The sequence below is a fragment of the Podarcis cretensis genome, assembly GCF_951804945.1.
Source record: "Podarcis cretensis genome assembly, chromosome: 13".
Taxonomy (NCBI): Eukaryota; Metazoa; Chordata; class Lepidosauria; order Squamata; family Lacertidae; genus Podarcis; species Podarcis cretensis.
Window position 1 is genome coordinate 40588933 of NC_137182.1, and position 16644 is coordinate 40605576.

The 16644-nt window shown below is 47.0% G+C and overlaps 2 protein-coding genes across 3 annotated transcripts in view; one reads left to right on the plus strand and one right to left on the minus strand.

Moving 5' to 3' along the window:
• HCFC1R1 (host cell factor C1 regulator 1) overlaps positions 1 to 821 on the plus strand; it is a 4727-nt gene extending 3906 nt beyond the window's left edge. For both annotated transcript variants that reach the window (XM_079949138.1, XM_079949139.1), the window contains exon 6: positions 60 to 821. In XM_079949138.1, coding sequence (XP_079805264.1) covers positions 60 to 210 — 151 coding nt within the window. In that variant the 3' untranslated portion in view covers positions 211 to 821. The remainder of the gene's footprint in view (positions 1 to 59) is intronic.
• LOC307200588 (ras-related protein Rab-35-like) lies at positions 815 to 15746 on the minus strand. The gene is made up of 6 exons (XM_079949140.1): positions 14193 to 15746; positions 5723 to 5773; positions 4562 to 4685; positions 4129 to 4253; positions 2866 to 2990; positions 815 to 2208 (listed from the first exon to the last, which is right to left on the minus strand). Exons 1-6 carry the CDS (start codon positions 14245 to 14247, stop codon positions 2080 to 2082), a joined length of 609 nt encoding a protein of 202 aa, XP_079805266.1. The 5' UTR covers positions 14248 to 15746; the 3' UTR covers positions 815 to 2079.
• Between the last annotated feature and the right edge of the window lie 898 nt (positions 15747 to 16644).

The window sequence follows — 16644 nt, forward strand, 5'->3', positions numbered from 1 at the left end:
GAACACTAGAAAGCAAAATCATTTGCATCAGTAACTAGCATCCTCCCTCATTCTTACAGGAATCCTTGTACAGAAGTGGTCCTTTGGAGCCCTCCTAGTAACTCAGGCTTTCACAGTATCCGGACATTGATGGCTATCCCATCTTTCCTCAGCTCTCCTGCACAGCCTCAGCAAGAAGCAGCAGCAATACAAGAGGAAATGGAAATATGAGCTTTCACCCATCTTGATCTAAAGCCAAAACTCTTTTTTTCCGGTTGGCCTGTCAGACTTTCAACAAATGACATTATCCAGCATCAACACATTTGATTGCAATTTTTTTTACAGCAACATAGGAACACCCATCATTTTTCAACCCACTGCAATAATCTGATCCTCTCCCCTCTACTAGATGTAAAAATGTGTGTGTTGTCGTTTCTGGTGTGTGTGCATATTGCTATTTTCTTTTCCAATAGGAAAGATGCCAGTACTTAGGAAAAAGTGCAACTGTGGTGTCTCAAGGTGCTATGACTTAGAATGTTAATATTGCTTTTTAGAAGCAGTTTCAAAATGAGCTTTCTGAACTTCTCCGTTTTATCAGAGAGCTGATTATTTTGACTTCCACCCCACCCTACAAAAAAAAAAAGTGTTTGTGTGAAGATCAACTAACATTTTCTCTTTCCTTGCGGGAGCAGCATCTTGACCTTTTACTTCCAGAGAGCTGAAAACAAGATGTTATTCCAGAGGGTATCAACAGATGGAAATATGACAAAAAAATCCCTCTTGGCACCAAAGGATGGGTAGCCACATTTTGGAGAAATAAAAGAATAAGAGGTGGTTTCATATCTAAATTTCTTTATTGAACAGTGGTGTCTCCTTGACAGGTTTAATGCCATTAGCAGTGGGTTAACACAAGATGTTTTAATTATGTACATAATTCATTTTTGTGTATATAAAATAATTCATGAAGCAGACGTATTGCACAGTCAGAAGGTCCCCATATTTAAAGACAGAGGTGGGAGGGCAGATACAATTTCAACCCTGTTGTACCCACCATTTTGGAGTTGTGGGGTGGAGACCCACCTCCCAGATCCAAACAGTGTTTCATATTCCAAGTTTGGCATATACACACCTTCTGATTAGTTCCTCAGTTTCAGGAGGGAGGCTGGGCTGACAGGATGGTACCCCAATTGCTAATACAAGGCAGGGAGGTTTCAAAGAGACCTTTCCAACCCCAACCTTGTTTTGAATATGAATATACATGACAATTTGCTCTGAGACTGGAGAGGGGTTATGGGGAAGAGATGAACAATCCTATTCCAAACCCAAGTAGGAGAGGTTTGCATCCTGGATTTTAACCCAGGCCTCAGGACAGTATTCTGACCACATTTCTTAGCAAACGCAAGCCAAGAAGAAAATTGGGGCAATCCCCACTATTGCTAGGTGAAGTATTGTGAATTGAGGCACTGGATTCCCCCAGTTTCATCCTATCCCTCATTAGTCACAGGTACAGCTGTATTGTCCTCCCCCCTTAAAAAGAAATACAAATCTTTCTCCCGCAACACACACACGTATCACAGTGACCCAACAATGGATACTCGAGCTGCACTGCGCCATGGCAACACAGGGTGGGAATGGAGGGCAGAGGAAGACGATAAGTAAAATACATGAGAAGAGAGTTTATAGGCAACACTGCAGAGGTTATTTTTGTTTTCTGGAAGTAGAGAATGCCCCTCATCCTCCTATTCATCACCTTTATGCAATTTGTTTCAGCATTGTTTGTTTTTAATGCTCTTCAATGTTCCCCCGCCTCTATCCCCAACGCAAGAAGGGATTTCAGCGCCAGTATATAGATTTTTCCATTCCAGCAACTCAACCTCTCCAAGGGTTGTGGGGAGGGGAGGACCATTCCAGTGCTGTGGGCATTCATTCACACAGACGCCCGTGCCCTCCCACCAGGATTCCAGGCCCCCCCTTCCCCCACCACGCATGCGCACGTAACAGCAGCTATTTTTACCCACCCACCCAGCCCTTCCACAGTCCAGTCAGTCATTCTCAGGATTTTGGGGCAGGGAGGAAGAGGAGAACACAGGGGCTGTCCCTTCAGCAGCATTTCTTGACGGAGGGTTTCTTTTTGGGCTTGTTGATTTTGACAACCTCATTCTGCTGCTGGAGCCGTGCCAGATTTTCCTGTTTAGTCCGGAGCACCATGGCTGTGATGGCATTGAACATCTGTAGCGGAGGAAAAATACAGAGTTATGGGCCTGCCTTTCCCTACCAACAAAGCGTGCGTGCACACACACACCCATTAGGCACAGAGGCATTTCTCTAATAGGGAGTGGGGGGTATTCCTGGCTCCACAGGCCAAATCCTTATCTGGATCTGCCTCGCAGGATAAAGTGGATGGGTGGCTGAGAGAGCACCTACCTGTCAATCACATTATTGTGCCTCGTGACTGACATGCAGCAGGGGCACCCACCAGTCAAAACCCCTTTTGCAAGCCTCTTCTCCCACACGCTCAAGATCGGAACAAGCTCTGGAGCTGAAAGGCGAGCAAAGAGGCTTGCAAAGGCTTTTTGCAAACCTCTCTTTTCTTTCAAGTCACCAAGATCAGGAACTTAATAAGGAAGAGGCCCACCCCACTTCCCATCTAAGGCTCCAATATTTAATTCACTGATGACTCAAAATTAAATCCTGCCGACTAGGCTATGCAGTCCTGTTCACAACCAATGCAGGATTAAACCCTATCCTCCTACCCACCAGTTGACCTCACTGAGGGGCAAGGGGGCGTGGTTTGGGGGGCGAAATTGGATCCCCATCCCTGCTCTATAGGTACTGTGTGTTTTCATTCTTCCCGTCTCCACCCTCACCCACAACCCGGTCCAATACCTCTTCCACATTGAGGTTTTCCTTGGCGCTGGTTTCAAAGAGGCGGACTCCCATTTGCTCACTGAACCGCCGGGCATCGGCTGTCTCCACTTGCTTCCGCGATGGGTCCTCGCATTTGTTACCCACTGATGACAATTTGGGGGAGAGGAAGGAGGAGGAATCAGAAGCGGAATCAAATGCAACAAAGAGGGATCCAACAGCCTTAATTATTACCAGAGGAAATACTGTAAGAGTACCAGCGGTGTAGACAAAAAGAGTACGGCGAATTCCCAAACCAGAGTATTCAAAGGAAAATTGCCCCATAAGCTACCAAGCTGAGGCAGTACAACCGCTCAACAGAAACCAGATTGTCAGGTTAGATCAGAGAGCAATTTATTGCACCAATTTAAGTTGTTAGGAACAACTTTCCCTAGAAAAAGCTTTAAAGCCACCTGTGACCTTAGCTCAGTTGTACAGCACATGCTTCCTACATGGAAAGTCCAAGGTCAAGCCCTGATACCTTAAGGTTTTCTTTTTTTAAAGGATCAGGAAGGAGGTTATGGGGAAAAAATTATCTGCCCAAGACCCTGCTACCCATTAAGTGCACATGGTCTGAACCCCACTCCAAGCAACTGCACACAGGAGGCAGTGCTTCCCTTCTCCCGGCATGAAGGAACACAGTGCACCACCAGCCAGGTGACTTAGGGCTGCTTGAAGGCTATACCCCCTGCTGGGGGCGGGGAGACCATCCTTTGGCTGCGCCAGCATTTGCTTTGATCTCCATTCCTTTGTCTTCTGTGTCATGTCTATTTGCTTGTGAGTCTGCGGGCAGAGCATCTTCCCTCTTAACATATGTGCAACACTTAGAAAATGTTAGGTAATTTCTAACATTTCTAAAGGGGGTTAAATCATCACCTCCACAGCCTGTTCCATCCACAAATGAAGCCACAGTAGTCCAGAAAGAACTTCCACTGATGGCTCAGAAGTCCATATTTGCTCCTATATTAACCAGAATGCACTATGTGTGATTCTAGCCTAAACCTCAAGGCTTAGGTTTCCTGTTCCCCAAACCCACTGGTACATCCCAAAGTTAAAATACAAGTCATACTTATCTGGGGTATTAATGCATCCACCTGACCTGGCATGAATAAGAGCACTGCATCTTGGGAAAATCTTTTGGCCTTCAGCTTAGATAACTAGGTTTCAGTATACTGTGAACACATGTCCGTTAAACACTAGACGACTGAATGTGAGAAGCTAGGATTTCAACTCTGATTCACTCACCCAAGATCTTGCAGACGCTGTCACAGTTCTGCCCAATCTCATGCAGCCAACGCTTGACATTAACAAAAGACTCCGCGTTCGTCACATCATAGACGATGATGACACCATGCGTGTTACGGTAATACCTGTCACAGCAGAAAGGCCATAAAATGGGTTCCCTATCCTAGAATAAACCTCTGCACCTCTCCCAGAAAACATGAGAAAAGGGTTATTTGCTCTGAAACCAGAAATCCCAAACTTTCCACATCTTTTCATTGTGGATTTTATTCCACCTGTTAAGTGTTAACTAAGTTTCAAGGCAGCTTGTTCCCCATATACGTGCATCAGAGCCAATCCACATCCCTCAAAAAGAGTTCAAAATAACCTAATAACCTCTACCCTCCATCCTGCCCCCAGAATACCCAGGCATACCCCACATCTGTGCCATGCTTACGTGGAAGTGATGGTTCGGAACCGTTCCTGTCCAGCAGTGTCCCAGATCTGCAGTTTCACTCGCTCTCCATTTATCACTAGCGTCCGAATCTTGAAATCTACCCCAATGGTTGTGATATAGCTGCCTGGGAGAGACATGCGGAAAGGAAAAGTTAGAGCAGGAGGTCAGAGGACAGGAGGAGAAAAATACTGGCACGGAGATTTAACAAAACTAGAATTTTTCCAGTGGGAAATCACACCCCCCCAAAAAAAAAAATTTATATGGGGAACTACAGATAACAGGAAGATAAAAATATGTACAACACAGAGATAGAAACAGGTGACCATAAAACAGGCAACTCATAATTCTTGGAGTCAAAGGGCACTTACACTGTGGTGGCTGAAACACCAAAGGACATTGCAGTCATCACAGTGGATAAAACTGGGATGAGATGCAGGTTGGGTCTAGGGGATAATCCCACCTTTAGCCACGGATTCACAGGGTGGCTTTGGGCAAGTGTCTCATCTTCAGCTGAATACCTGCAGTGAGGACTCTGCTCTACTCAAGCAGACTCTCTGCGTGGTTTAAGACTGCAGGAAGATCTGGGTTCTACATTACATGGCCGACATTCAGCCCCCCAACACATGAGAGAGGGGCTGCATGAATGGGAACGTGCAAGAGTCAGTGGGAGCAATGGGCTCGTCCCTGCTCTCCCTTTCATAAGACCTGAGGAAGGGGCTGAAATAATGAGAGAATATGGCCGCTGTTGCAATATGCTTGATAGGTTGGCAGTCTTGGCTCCTACCTGATCTCTGTGTTGAGAACAGCTATTTATCCCATTCTCTTCCAAAGCGCTCAAGGCGGCATATGTGGCTCCAGCGTTAGAAACTCAGATCTATAAGCTAGGTGCCAAATGGCTGCTTAAATCAGGGTTACAGTCGCAAAAATGGAGTGCCTAAGTTGCCATTTTTGGGGCAGACATTTCAAAAGTCCTATTTTTCAATATGACTTTTTGGCTCCTGAAATTCATTATGATGGTGCAGATGAAAATAGAACAGATAGAATTCTACAGGACATGTTGCTGGTGTGTGAAAACAGGCAATATCCAAGGATCACTTGGTCGCAAGGCACCCGAGTCCCACACCGGCTATCTAATGAGTGAGAACAAAGGGCAGCACTTACCAGAGAAGGTGTTGTCCGCAAAGCGAAGTAGAAGACTGCTTTTCCCCACCCCTGGTCAGGAAAAGAAAAAAAGAAACAGGTTGCACAAACTTTATATAGGATGGATCTTTAACATCCTCCCAGCTTTGTTTTCGACGGCCTCTGATGCAAACATAATCACCTCAGCAAAGGTTGCCAGCTCCCCACCCAAAGCAAACACACCTAACCAGCATATTTGCTCAAGACGGCCACTCCCACCCAAAGCTATTGTATCCCATTCAAGGGCAGAGAGCAGCAAGGGATTATGGGGGGTGGGGAGGCATGAGGACTCTGGATTAGCTCACATGACTTCGGGGAACACAATCTGCATTGGGGGGAGGTGGGGCAGAGAGAGAAAATGGGATATAGACAAGTGAATTTATTTGTGGGGAGTCACTGAGCACACTGCACCATTCATAAATGGGATATGGAGTGGGAGGGATTGCTCCGAGGAGGAAATTGGATGACAGGGAGGCGTCTCTCAAGGCTGCAGTTGTAGCCGTGTCAATATTACCTCATGCGGCATAACTGGGCAGAGCCACCTCCACAGGTGTCCACGTGACAAACCCAACCGTTCTAATGCATGATGTCACCTGATGACATGACCCCGAAAGTGTAGAAGAAGAAGAAGAGTTTGGATTTGATATCCCGCTTTATCACTACCCTAAGGCGTCTCAAAGTGGCTAACATTCTCCTTTCCCTTCCTCCCCCACAACAAACACTCTGTGAGGTGAGGCTGAGAGACTTCAGAGAAGTGTGACTAACCCAAGGTCACCCAACAGATGCATGTGGAGGAGCGGGAAAGCGAACCCGGTTCACCAGATTACGAGTCCACCACTCTTAACCACTATACCACAATGGCTTGTCCACTCAGCTTTGCAAGCCCACTCTGCCGCCACCCTTTCTTCAGCGGAGTCACAGCAATACTTTAAAGCTCCTGATGCACGCCGGCCTCCCTGCAAAGCGGTTGCAAATTCAACAGGCCCCCTTGGTACACAGAGTGACGCCTTTGGGCCCTCGAGGAGATACAGAGGCCTCCCTGCGCCACTCCAAAATGGAAGGACGCCCTCGTGGTTGCCATTTTGCTACGCGCAAAGGCCGGGTGGCGCCAACAGCAGGCAGTAAGGGAAGAAAGAATCCCAAGTGCCAGAAATTTATTCCAGGCCCAAAGTGTTTTGGGGGAAGGAATCCTTCCTCAGGGCACCATAAATATACAAACAATACATATAAGAAATGGGATAGCAAGTCCAAAATATAATACGTAACACTTATGTGTGTTCAGGTGCCGTTATCAGAGTTCTCGACCGCGCAGTTTTCCTCGCGTTTGAGCAAATGCAAATCAAATCCCTATGCAGAGTTTCCCCATTAAACATTATTATCAATTAAATTTACTTAACTCCCCCCCCCCCACAAAAGCAGCTCATAGCGACTTATAAAGCAGAACACGGTGGCTGAGCAAGGGGAGAGCCAGAACAACCAAACCGAAGTCAGACCTGGTATGCATGCATGCACGCGCGCACACACACACACCCTACACAGTTTGGCATTCACATGTTCAGCTGAATGCCTGAAGAGACCTCCATTCACACAATCACATACAGAATATATGACAGACAAGAGTTTTCAATCTAACCCTTGTAAAAAGAAAAAGTTAGTGGAGGAATTGAAGGTATGTAAACAAAACGTATAACAAAACCTTTTTGAAAGCAGAAAACATACAAATGAGCCAACTCCTAAATATTGAGAACCACCAAAAATTCCCATTAGTGAGGCTCAAAAGTAACCAACAAACCCAATATCAAACCATTTGTATCAGCTGGAACTCATTATTATACAGTATTTTGTACAGTACTTAATAGCCGATTTCCTGTGTTATGTTACTCATATATTTATAGCGCTCCTGAGGAAGGTTTTTGGTTTTGTTTTTGTTTTTTACAAAATACATCAGACCTGGAGTAAATCTTATTTCTAGCACCTGGTGTTCTGTCTTTTTTCTTTTCTTTTTTTGGCCTGCCATTACTGCATACAAATAACTTTTAAACTATTTTGTGCCTGGTTACATGTTACACATTTTTATATACAAAATATATATCCCTACCTTTGTTTCTCTCATACAAATACACATTGTGTCTTACAAAGCAACTCAGTGCTTTCTCTTCTCTTTCCTGAATCTTCCAACATTAGTTTCACTGAATGTCCACAAATTCTAACGTGGAGAGACTGAGAAAAACATTTGTCTATCCTTTTTCTTCATGCTATGCATAATTTCGTCAACTTCTGTCAGCTCTTACGCACTGTTTCTCTAAACCAAAAAGTCTGAAATGCTGCAACCTTTATTTGTTGGAGAGTTGTTCTATTCCGCCCCGCCCCCCATCATTTTGACTGTCCTTTTCTGAACCTTTCTAATCCAGATTAAAAGGGGGGAAATACGGACTGGCATTTTGATGTATGGATGCTGCAATGAGGAGCACTGATCCCACAAGGAACACCTGCCTAGAAACAGCCCAAGAATCCTAAACTCTGCACCAACCATTAGGGAATGCCCAAAACCAAAAGGTTCCCAATTCTTTTTTTACAAAAAGATCTTCATGAGATGAAAATATCAGGTCACATCCACACCATTCATTTAAACTCTTACACCATAACAGTCATGGCTTCCCCCAGAGACCTACAATTCAGAGCACCCTTAAACTACAGTTCCCAGGATCCTCCATGACTGTCAAAGTGGTATAAGAGAGCTTTAAAAGTATTGTCTCACTGAATGCACCTCTAAAGATGAAACAGAGAAGATCTGGAGATAATTATTATTTGTACCCCGCCCATCAGGCTGAGTTTCCCCAGCTACTCTGGGCGGCTTCCAACAAAGATTAAAAAATACATTAAAATGTCACACATTAAAAACTTCCCTGAACAGGGCTGCCTTCAGATGTCTTCTAAAAGTCTGGTAGTTGTTGTTCTCTTTGACATCTGGTGGGAGGGCGTTCCACAGGGCGGGTGCCACTACCGAGAAGGCCCTCTGCCTGGTTCCCTGTAACTTGGCTTCTCGCAGTGAGGGAACCGCCAGAAGGTCCTTGGCACTGGACCTCAGTGTCCGGGCAGAACGATGGGGGTGGAGATGCTTCTTCAGGTATACTGGACTGAGGCCATTTAGGGCTTTAAAGGTATCCCTATATTAACCCATAAACAGGCTTGTATGGGAGGAGACGGCCTTTTAAGCCTTTTAAGGCTTCCATGGTGGGCTTGTTATACTGCCATCCCTGCACCTAGGGTTTTACAAAGAAACACAAAACAGGAAGTCTCTGCCCAGAGAAGCTTAAAATTTGCAACTTGGCAAAGAAGTGGCCACAGAGAGAGGAGGAGATGGAGGTGAGCAAGGGAAGAATGCATAGTTAACCCAGGGTTAGCATCAGTAGGTGATGGAGATCACTTGGGAAGCATCACTGAGTGGCAAACTTGGCTGGTGGGTGCCGACAGGGCTGTAGCCAAAACAAGGCCATTTAAAAAATGATATATCAGCAGGTACAGGAGAATTCAAAAGTTTGCAGAAGTACCAAAATTAGAACACCAGCCATTTAGGGGAAAACACCTACAAAGGCAATCCAATAGGGACAGAGCATGCTCAGTGCTCCCACTGACTATGTGTAGAAGGGAATGGAAACTGGGGCAGGAGGAGGGGGAGAGAGAAGTAGCTATCAGTTGTGTGTCTCCACAGGCAGGCTCCAAAGGTTCCCCAGAGAAAGCTGGAGGGGATCAGAGCCACTGCTCAGCATCTATGCACTTGTATTCTCATCACCTTCAGAGAATTATTTTCCTAGGGATTTGGAGCAGGAAAAGATGGGAGACAACGAAGCTGTACTACCCGCCTCTTTCATCCTTCCCCGCATGTCTCCAAGCGATTCTCAAAGATGCTCATGATCAAACCAAAGCAGGCTTACTTTTCATGCAATTTGTGTAATAAGAGTAGCCAGGCTCTTGCTAGAGGCAAAAAGTTGCGTATTCCACCTGACCCCCCTTGGTGGTTGTCCATCAATATTGACATCACCATGTGGGGTAGAAAATTACCTATTAGGTATTTCTGTCCCCGGAAAAGTGTCGTTAATTAAAATCATTGTTTCATTGAAAAAGAAAAAAAGTAGGAGCCTAAGGAATGGGGTAGAACGCCAGTCCAAGGCAGCTTCCGTGTTGTGAATAGCTCTCTGCAGGTGAGCCCCATGGCTTTTGTTTACTAAACCAGATTGCAATTTGGACTTCCGGGGAAAATCCAGAACATTTTCCAGAGATTGGAATTTTAGTTCTCTGGTTCCATCAGGATACCTCAGAAGTACCACGCATACATGGGAACACTCCTGGCTGGTGAATCCCTTTCCCTCTTTCTGATTGAATCAGGCCTTCTGCCTGCCAGCCCTGGTCAGCTGGGAAAGCTCTAACTACCTTCAGGTATTTCATTACATCAGCAGGTGCACGCAGGAGACATAAAGGCCTCAAGAATGTAGGTGCCACACTAACCCCTTTTAACCCTATTTCTGAGCCCCAGAATTTCACCTGATTTCCGAATTTATTTCGTGGGGGAAAGCCCCCTCCCAAGCAACCAGACCTGCCAGTTGTACAGCCAGATGCTATGGCTAGTAAATTATGTCTGCCTTAACGAACCAGTAGACAAGAGGTGCTGGTTTAATTCCAAGTCACTTCTATCTCCTGTTTCATTGCCACGTGTGACTGTAAGCAGGCTGGGGCAGGGAATCGTGCAAATCCTTTTTCCCCTCTGCACAGCAAACTGCTACAACAACAGGATTCCTTCCAGAGCCGCCACCTCCTTGCTTCTTTCCTTCAACCCCTTTGGGCTTTTGATGCATTTTAAATCTCAGCACGTGCTTGGAATTTGGGAAGCCCTAGGCTCAACCCTGAAACACACAGGGCTGGGAAGGGCTCCCGCCTGAAACCCCAAAAAGCCACTGCCAGCCAGTGCAACCAATACTGACTGAGAGCCAGCACTGCTCAGAGGCAGGGAAAGGCAGCTTCCCACATGCGCATTCACATCCAGTCTGGAACTGCATGAAAAATGAAACAAAGATAAATATCAAACGAGACAAGGCCTCGCGGCAGGAAGCAATAGAGGACTTTAAATGCCAAGAAGCTGCACAGGAATGATTGGCGGAGCTCTTTGTGTGTAACCTGAAGGAGAGACGGCTGGGGAGGCGAGATCAGAAGGGAGAAGCTGCTTTGCTACCAGCGAGAAGAGAATTGCATCCACCCCTTTGCAGGAAAACCACCACAGCAAGGAGACAGGCCTGGCTCCAGCCATCAGAGAACAGCTGCAAGGAGCTGGCTTCTCTTTCCCCAACCCGGTGCCTCAGAAAGAGCTCTGTTCCAGCTATCAGTGGACCTGTGACTGCAGAGGCAAAGGGGGAAGGGCCCTCACCACCTCACCCCATTCAAGGAACAAGGGCTGCTGGGTCAGTTGCACAACTCCTTTCCAAGCAAAGAATACCGTCAATGGGGGGGGGGGGGGAATCAGCCAAGCCCCAGCCTGATCGTAATTCATCTCTTCGCTCACTGTCAAACTGATCCCCTTCCTCTTCCACCTTTTTCTTCCACTTCCCTCACCAAAGTCTTGTAACCCCGAGGACAGAGCTTGTCTCTCATTTTCATCTGTGTACAAAACACCCACAAGCAACCTCGTGTGTTGAATTTGAGTGACAGCAAGCCACTTGGGGAACTAGAAATATAGATATTATTTGCTAGTAGCTGTTTCCATTTCTGTGGAAGAAGTCGGCATTCACAAGACCGCCTCAAAAAATGTGATATGAGACACACAGGACTCGGTAGCAAAGTTTATGAGTTTTGGTTCCAATTATTTTTTTGGAACTGATGGCAGGAGATCAGGGCTCAAAAACACTGCAGGGGAACTGCAATGGGTTGAACAGAATGGTTTGCCACATTTTTTTGGAGGGGATTTAAAAAGTAAGGTAAAATTTCTCAGAAGTCAGTCCCATGAATCACGTTGGGCTTACTCCTAGATATGTAGGTGTAGCACTGAAGTCTAAAAGACCTTTCTTAACCATGTTGTGTATGCATTTGGTGAATAGGTACTGCTTTAAAACCATGGCTGGCTAACCTGAGGGCCTTCATATGTTTGCTGGACTACAACTCCCATCATTCCTGACCATTGGCCATGAAAGCTCTGGCTTATGGGAGATGGAGTCCAACCATATCTGGAGAGGACACAGGCTTCCCACCCCCATTTTAAACAATGGCTTAGCAACTAGGAGCCCTCCCCTCCCTCCCTGCACCAAGCTACTAAGGGTTGTATCCAGTCGTATACTAAGAGTATAGAAAGACTAACTGAGGTCCATTCTTTTAATGGGGGTGTATTCCAACTTGAGGGACGCAGGTGGCGCTGTGGGTTAAAGCCTCAGCGCCTAGGACTTGCCGATCGAAAGGTCGGCGGTTCGAATCCCTGCGGCGGGGTGCGCTCCCGCTGCTCGGTCCCAGCGCCTGCCAACCTAGCAGTTCGAAAGCACCTCCGGGTGCAAGTAGATAAATAGGGACCGCTTACCAGCGGGAAGGTAAACGGCGTTTCCGTGTGCGGCTCTGGCTCGCCAGAGCAGCGATGTCACGCTGGCCACGTGACCCGGAAGTGTCTCCGGACAGCGCTGGCCCCTGGCCTCTTAAGTGAGATGGGCGCACAACCCCAGAGTCTGTCAAGACTGGCCCGTACGGGCAGGGGTACCTTTACCTTTACCTTTATTCCAACTTGGGCTGCAATAGCTCAGTTGACAGAGCATGAGACTCTTAATCTCGGGGTTGTGGGTTCAAGCCCCACATTGGGTGAAAGATTCCTGCATTGTAGGGGGTTGGACTATATGACCCTTGTGGTCCCTTCCAATTCTATGAGTCTATCAAACAGCCATGGCTTCCCCCAGAGAAGTCTGGGATCTGTAGTTTAAGGCTGCTGAGAGTTGTTAGGAGACCTTTTATTCCTCTCCCCCAAATTAAAACTCCCAGAGTTCCTTGGGAAGAGGCATTGCCTGTTAAACCACTCTGAGAATCGTACCCCCCAGGGAATAGAGCAGGCATCCCCAACCTGCGGCCCTCCAGATGTTTTGGCCTACAACTCCCATGATCCCTAGCTAACAGGACCAGTGGTCAAGGATGATGGGAATTGTAGTCCAAAACATCTGGAGGGCTGGAGGTTGGGGGTGCCTGGAATAGAGGGTCTCTGTTAAGCATGCCGAAAGTTGTTAGGAGGCCCCCTATTCCCCTCCCAGGGCTATAATTCTCAGGAGTGTTTTAATGCCTCTTCCCATGGAACTCTGGGACTTGTAACTCTCAGCATGCTTAACAAACTACCGCTCCCAGAATTCTCTGGGGGAAGACATAACTGTTTAAAGTGGTATCACAGTGCTTTAAATGTATGAATGTGCCCAGGTTGGAAGTCTTAAGAAAAATGCAAAGAGAGCAAGTTGGTGACCAGGGCCTGAAGTATAGCAGGCTAAATTTGAATGAATGTGAAGAGTATTGGAAACATACCCAGGTATATAGAATGACTTAGTCAGGAGCATTCTGGGAAGCCATTTTGAGAAGCATCATTCTTGGTTAGCTTTAGTATAAGTACTATAATTTCCTCCTACCAAGTAGCAGCTCAGGCAAACTCATACACCTTGTTTTTCTCCCCCCCCCCCCCGAAAAAAACTATGTGTGAATGTTTCTAGGTGGCAACCCTCACAGGTTGGCGCAACTAGGCCCCAAAGGATGCTGGGAATCCTAGAAATTAGCACAAGGGAGACTCGTGGAAAAAACTGCTTCTGCACGCTTGCCATGCAGCCAGAATAAGCTCTTGGTACACTGTGAGTAAGCTTCCCACAAGATAAGTCTCCACGGGATTATGGGATGCTAAAACAGTGAGAGAAGGCAATATAAAGCCAGATACTAACCAGGTAAAGTTACAAGGCAAGAGAGCGCTATCAGTCCTATCACAGTTACTTCCAAATTCATTAAAAAGTAACCTTTTTATTACCTTGTGCACATTTATATTGCATGAGGATGTTTGCAGGTATGAAAGAGAAACAAGGAAAGAGCTGTGGGAATAACAACAAAAAACAAGAGTACAAAGAGGAAGAATGACAAGGAATAGGCTTAAGTGGGGGCGGAGGGGATGCTGAACCGATAACCAATTGGAATATATGAAACAAGGTGGAAGGCCAAAGGAGGGAAAAGATGCAAGAAACCAAGGCTATTTAAAAGATCAGATAAGGAGAAATGTGTTAAGAGTGTGGAATGAAAACTGAAAAGAATGAGATGAGTTTAGAGAGAGGAGCATAGTTAAAGAGGAATGAAAAAGACAGCAGGAGACAGAACAGCCAAATATAATAAGATGAAAAAGTGGGTTTGGGGGGAAGAGAGAGAGAAAATGGAAGACTTGGGGAACAAGGGGAAAAGAGCCAATGCTTACCAGAGTCCCCAATGATGAGTAGTTTGAACAAGTGGTCATAATCCTTGGCAGCCATTCATGTGCTGGGTCAGCTCCTCCTGCTGTGTCTTTCACGCTCCCTGCAGGGATTCTCCACTCACTCCCACACTTTCCAGTGGGAAATTTGTTCTGCCTCAATGCCCCATTGCAGTTAATCAGGACACGGTGTTGAGCATGCCAGTCTCTTTTCCTCCCGTGTCCAGAAGATCCTGAAAAACTTCCAAATGCAAGATCAGGTCGATTTGACAATGCAGTTGTTTCCTCGGAAATGAGAAAGTTTAAGGCTGTCTTTCTGCCAAAAGTCCCTCCAGGGTTGTTTTTTTCTGGAGCGCAGATGTTACAAACTTCTCTTTCCAGATCTTTGCTTCCTTAAAGTCAAATGACAAAAAGGAACCCGCTGGAGCCTGCCAAGAGAGTTTCTTCCTATGTCAACAATCTGTAGAATGCAGTGTCGAAAGCGTATCCGCCGTTTTTTTGGATTTTTAAAAGAGAGGGCAGTCCACAGATATAGCACAGATCCACAGTTTATTAAGACCTCAGGCTTCCTCTGATGGGATGGGACAGAGCAAAAAGATTAGGAAGGTGAAAAAAGCATCAGGAAATGACAGAATATATATATATTTTTCCAAAGGAGCTGTTTTTCCCACATTCAGAAGCGGGGTGCCAAAGGGTGTTGCAGTTTACAAAGAGCTTGACGCTAAAGTCTCCAAAGGAAATAAGTAATTCAGAACTTTCAGAAAAAAATACAGGACAGAAGATTTATTCCAAAAGGTGGCTTTTAAAATTAAAAAAAAAGGAAACCCAGACCAAAATTTGTGGTTCTGCCAAAAAAAGGAAAAAGGAATGAACTGATTAAGGACCAGAGAAATTATTTAAAAATATATATATCCAGAAAAGAAGGGGAATTTAGGTCCTTCCAAAAGCCTTCCTGTATCCAAAAATAAATGGTAAAACAGAGGGGTGACAACCAAACATTGACCGATACTTTCAATTGGGGTGGGGAAGAAGAGAGAGGTGGTTAGTGAAATAAGAGAAAGGGGTGGGGGGGGGAGAACGAGGGTCAAATAAAGCAGGGAGTTTCGCCCCCACCTAAGGGACCTAAGCCAATCGGAAGGACCTTAAAGTTTCTCTCCAAATGACCTGGCAGCCTTTTCTTTTCCTAACATTCGCTGGGGCGGGGTAGAGAGAGGAGGAGAGCCACGAAAACAGGCGAGAAAGGGAAGGAGGAAAGGAGGGAGAGGGAGAGATGTGCCGGGTCTGGAAGCACGAGGAAACCCCGGATCTCGGGAATCAATGAAGGATCGGGGGAAGGGGAGGCTCCGGCTGGGCAAGGGGCGCGGGGCGCATCTGCAAGGGGAGGGAGGCCAGGCGGGTCTCGCGGCTGTCGCCCTCCGTCCCTCTCCCGGCCGGACGCTGGGCTGGAATCAGATGACCGCGGAGCTCGCAGGCGGCCGCTTCCTTCCTGCCTCTCCCCTCCTGCTGCTGCCGCCGCCGCCGCCGCTTCCCCCGCCTCCTTCCCAGGCGCAGCAGCCGCCGCCTCTTGCGCCCGCTCGGGCCGATGGAACGCCAGGTCGCGATTGGAATCAGCCGTGGAGGGGGCGGGTCTGGGGGCGGGGCCCGGCTTATAATGGGCGGCCCGGTGGGTGGGCGGGGCTTCCAAGTGGGGCGAGGCGGCAATAAAGAATGGGCGGGGCTTAAACGCGACAGGGCGGGGCTGGGGATCTGAGTTCCATCGAAGCCAATTTAAGCAACCTTTATTATTATTATCATTATTATATTAGAATTTAACTCAGTCCTCGGGGTTAAGGACATTTATGCTGATATGCAGTTAGACGTAAAGCAGAAATGTGAATATACGTGGGCGGGTCAGTGCAGCAGCCCGAGAGCCTTCAGCAGGTTTACTCGGGAGTAAGCCGGGCGTAATTTAATTAGGGCCCGTTTCTGCGGAGGTGAGTGCCCCAACAGGATTACCGCCTGAAAATAGTCCGTGAAGGCTGCATCCCGGTGCACTCGGGGAAGCAAATCCCGCGGAATGCATATTTATTTCTAGCAATCACCGATCGGGCATAGGATCGGCTTGCCAGGGAATGAGCACGTTCAACTCCGCCCCGCGCCCGGGAAATAAAGACCTAACGAAGCAGGGGGGCTAAATTCCGAGCAGAAAAGTGCCAAGCAGTGCCGTAGCGTGGGTTGTCAGCACCCGGGGCAAGGCAAGTAATTTGCGCCCCCTAACCCGTGGATTTGCGCCCCCTAACCCTACCCCTACCCCTAACCCCCAGATGTTGCGCCCGGTGCGGCCGGCCCCCCCTGCACCCCCCACGCTACGCCACTGTGCCAAGAGCTGTGCTGCATTTAGCACTAAGGATCAAAGGAGACGGGGGAAGGCGATTACTAAATTAATGATAATTAACTCAATGATTTAAATTAATTTCAA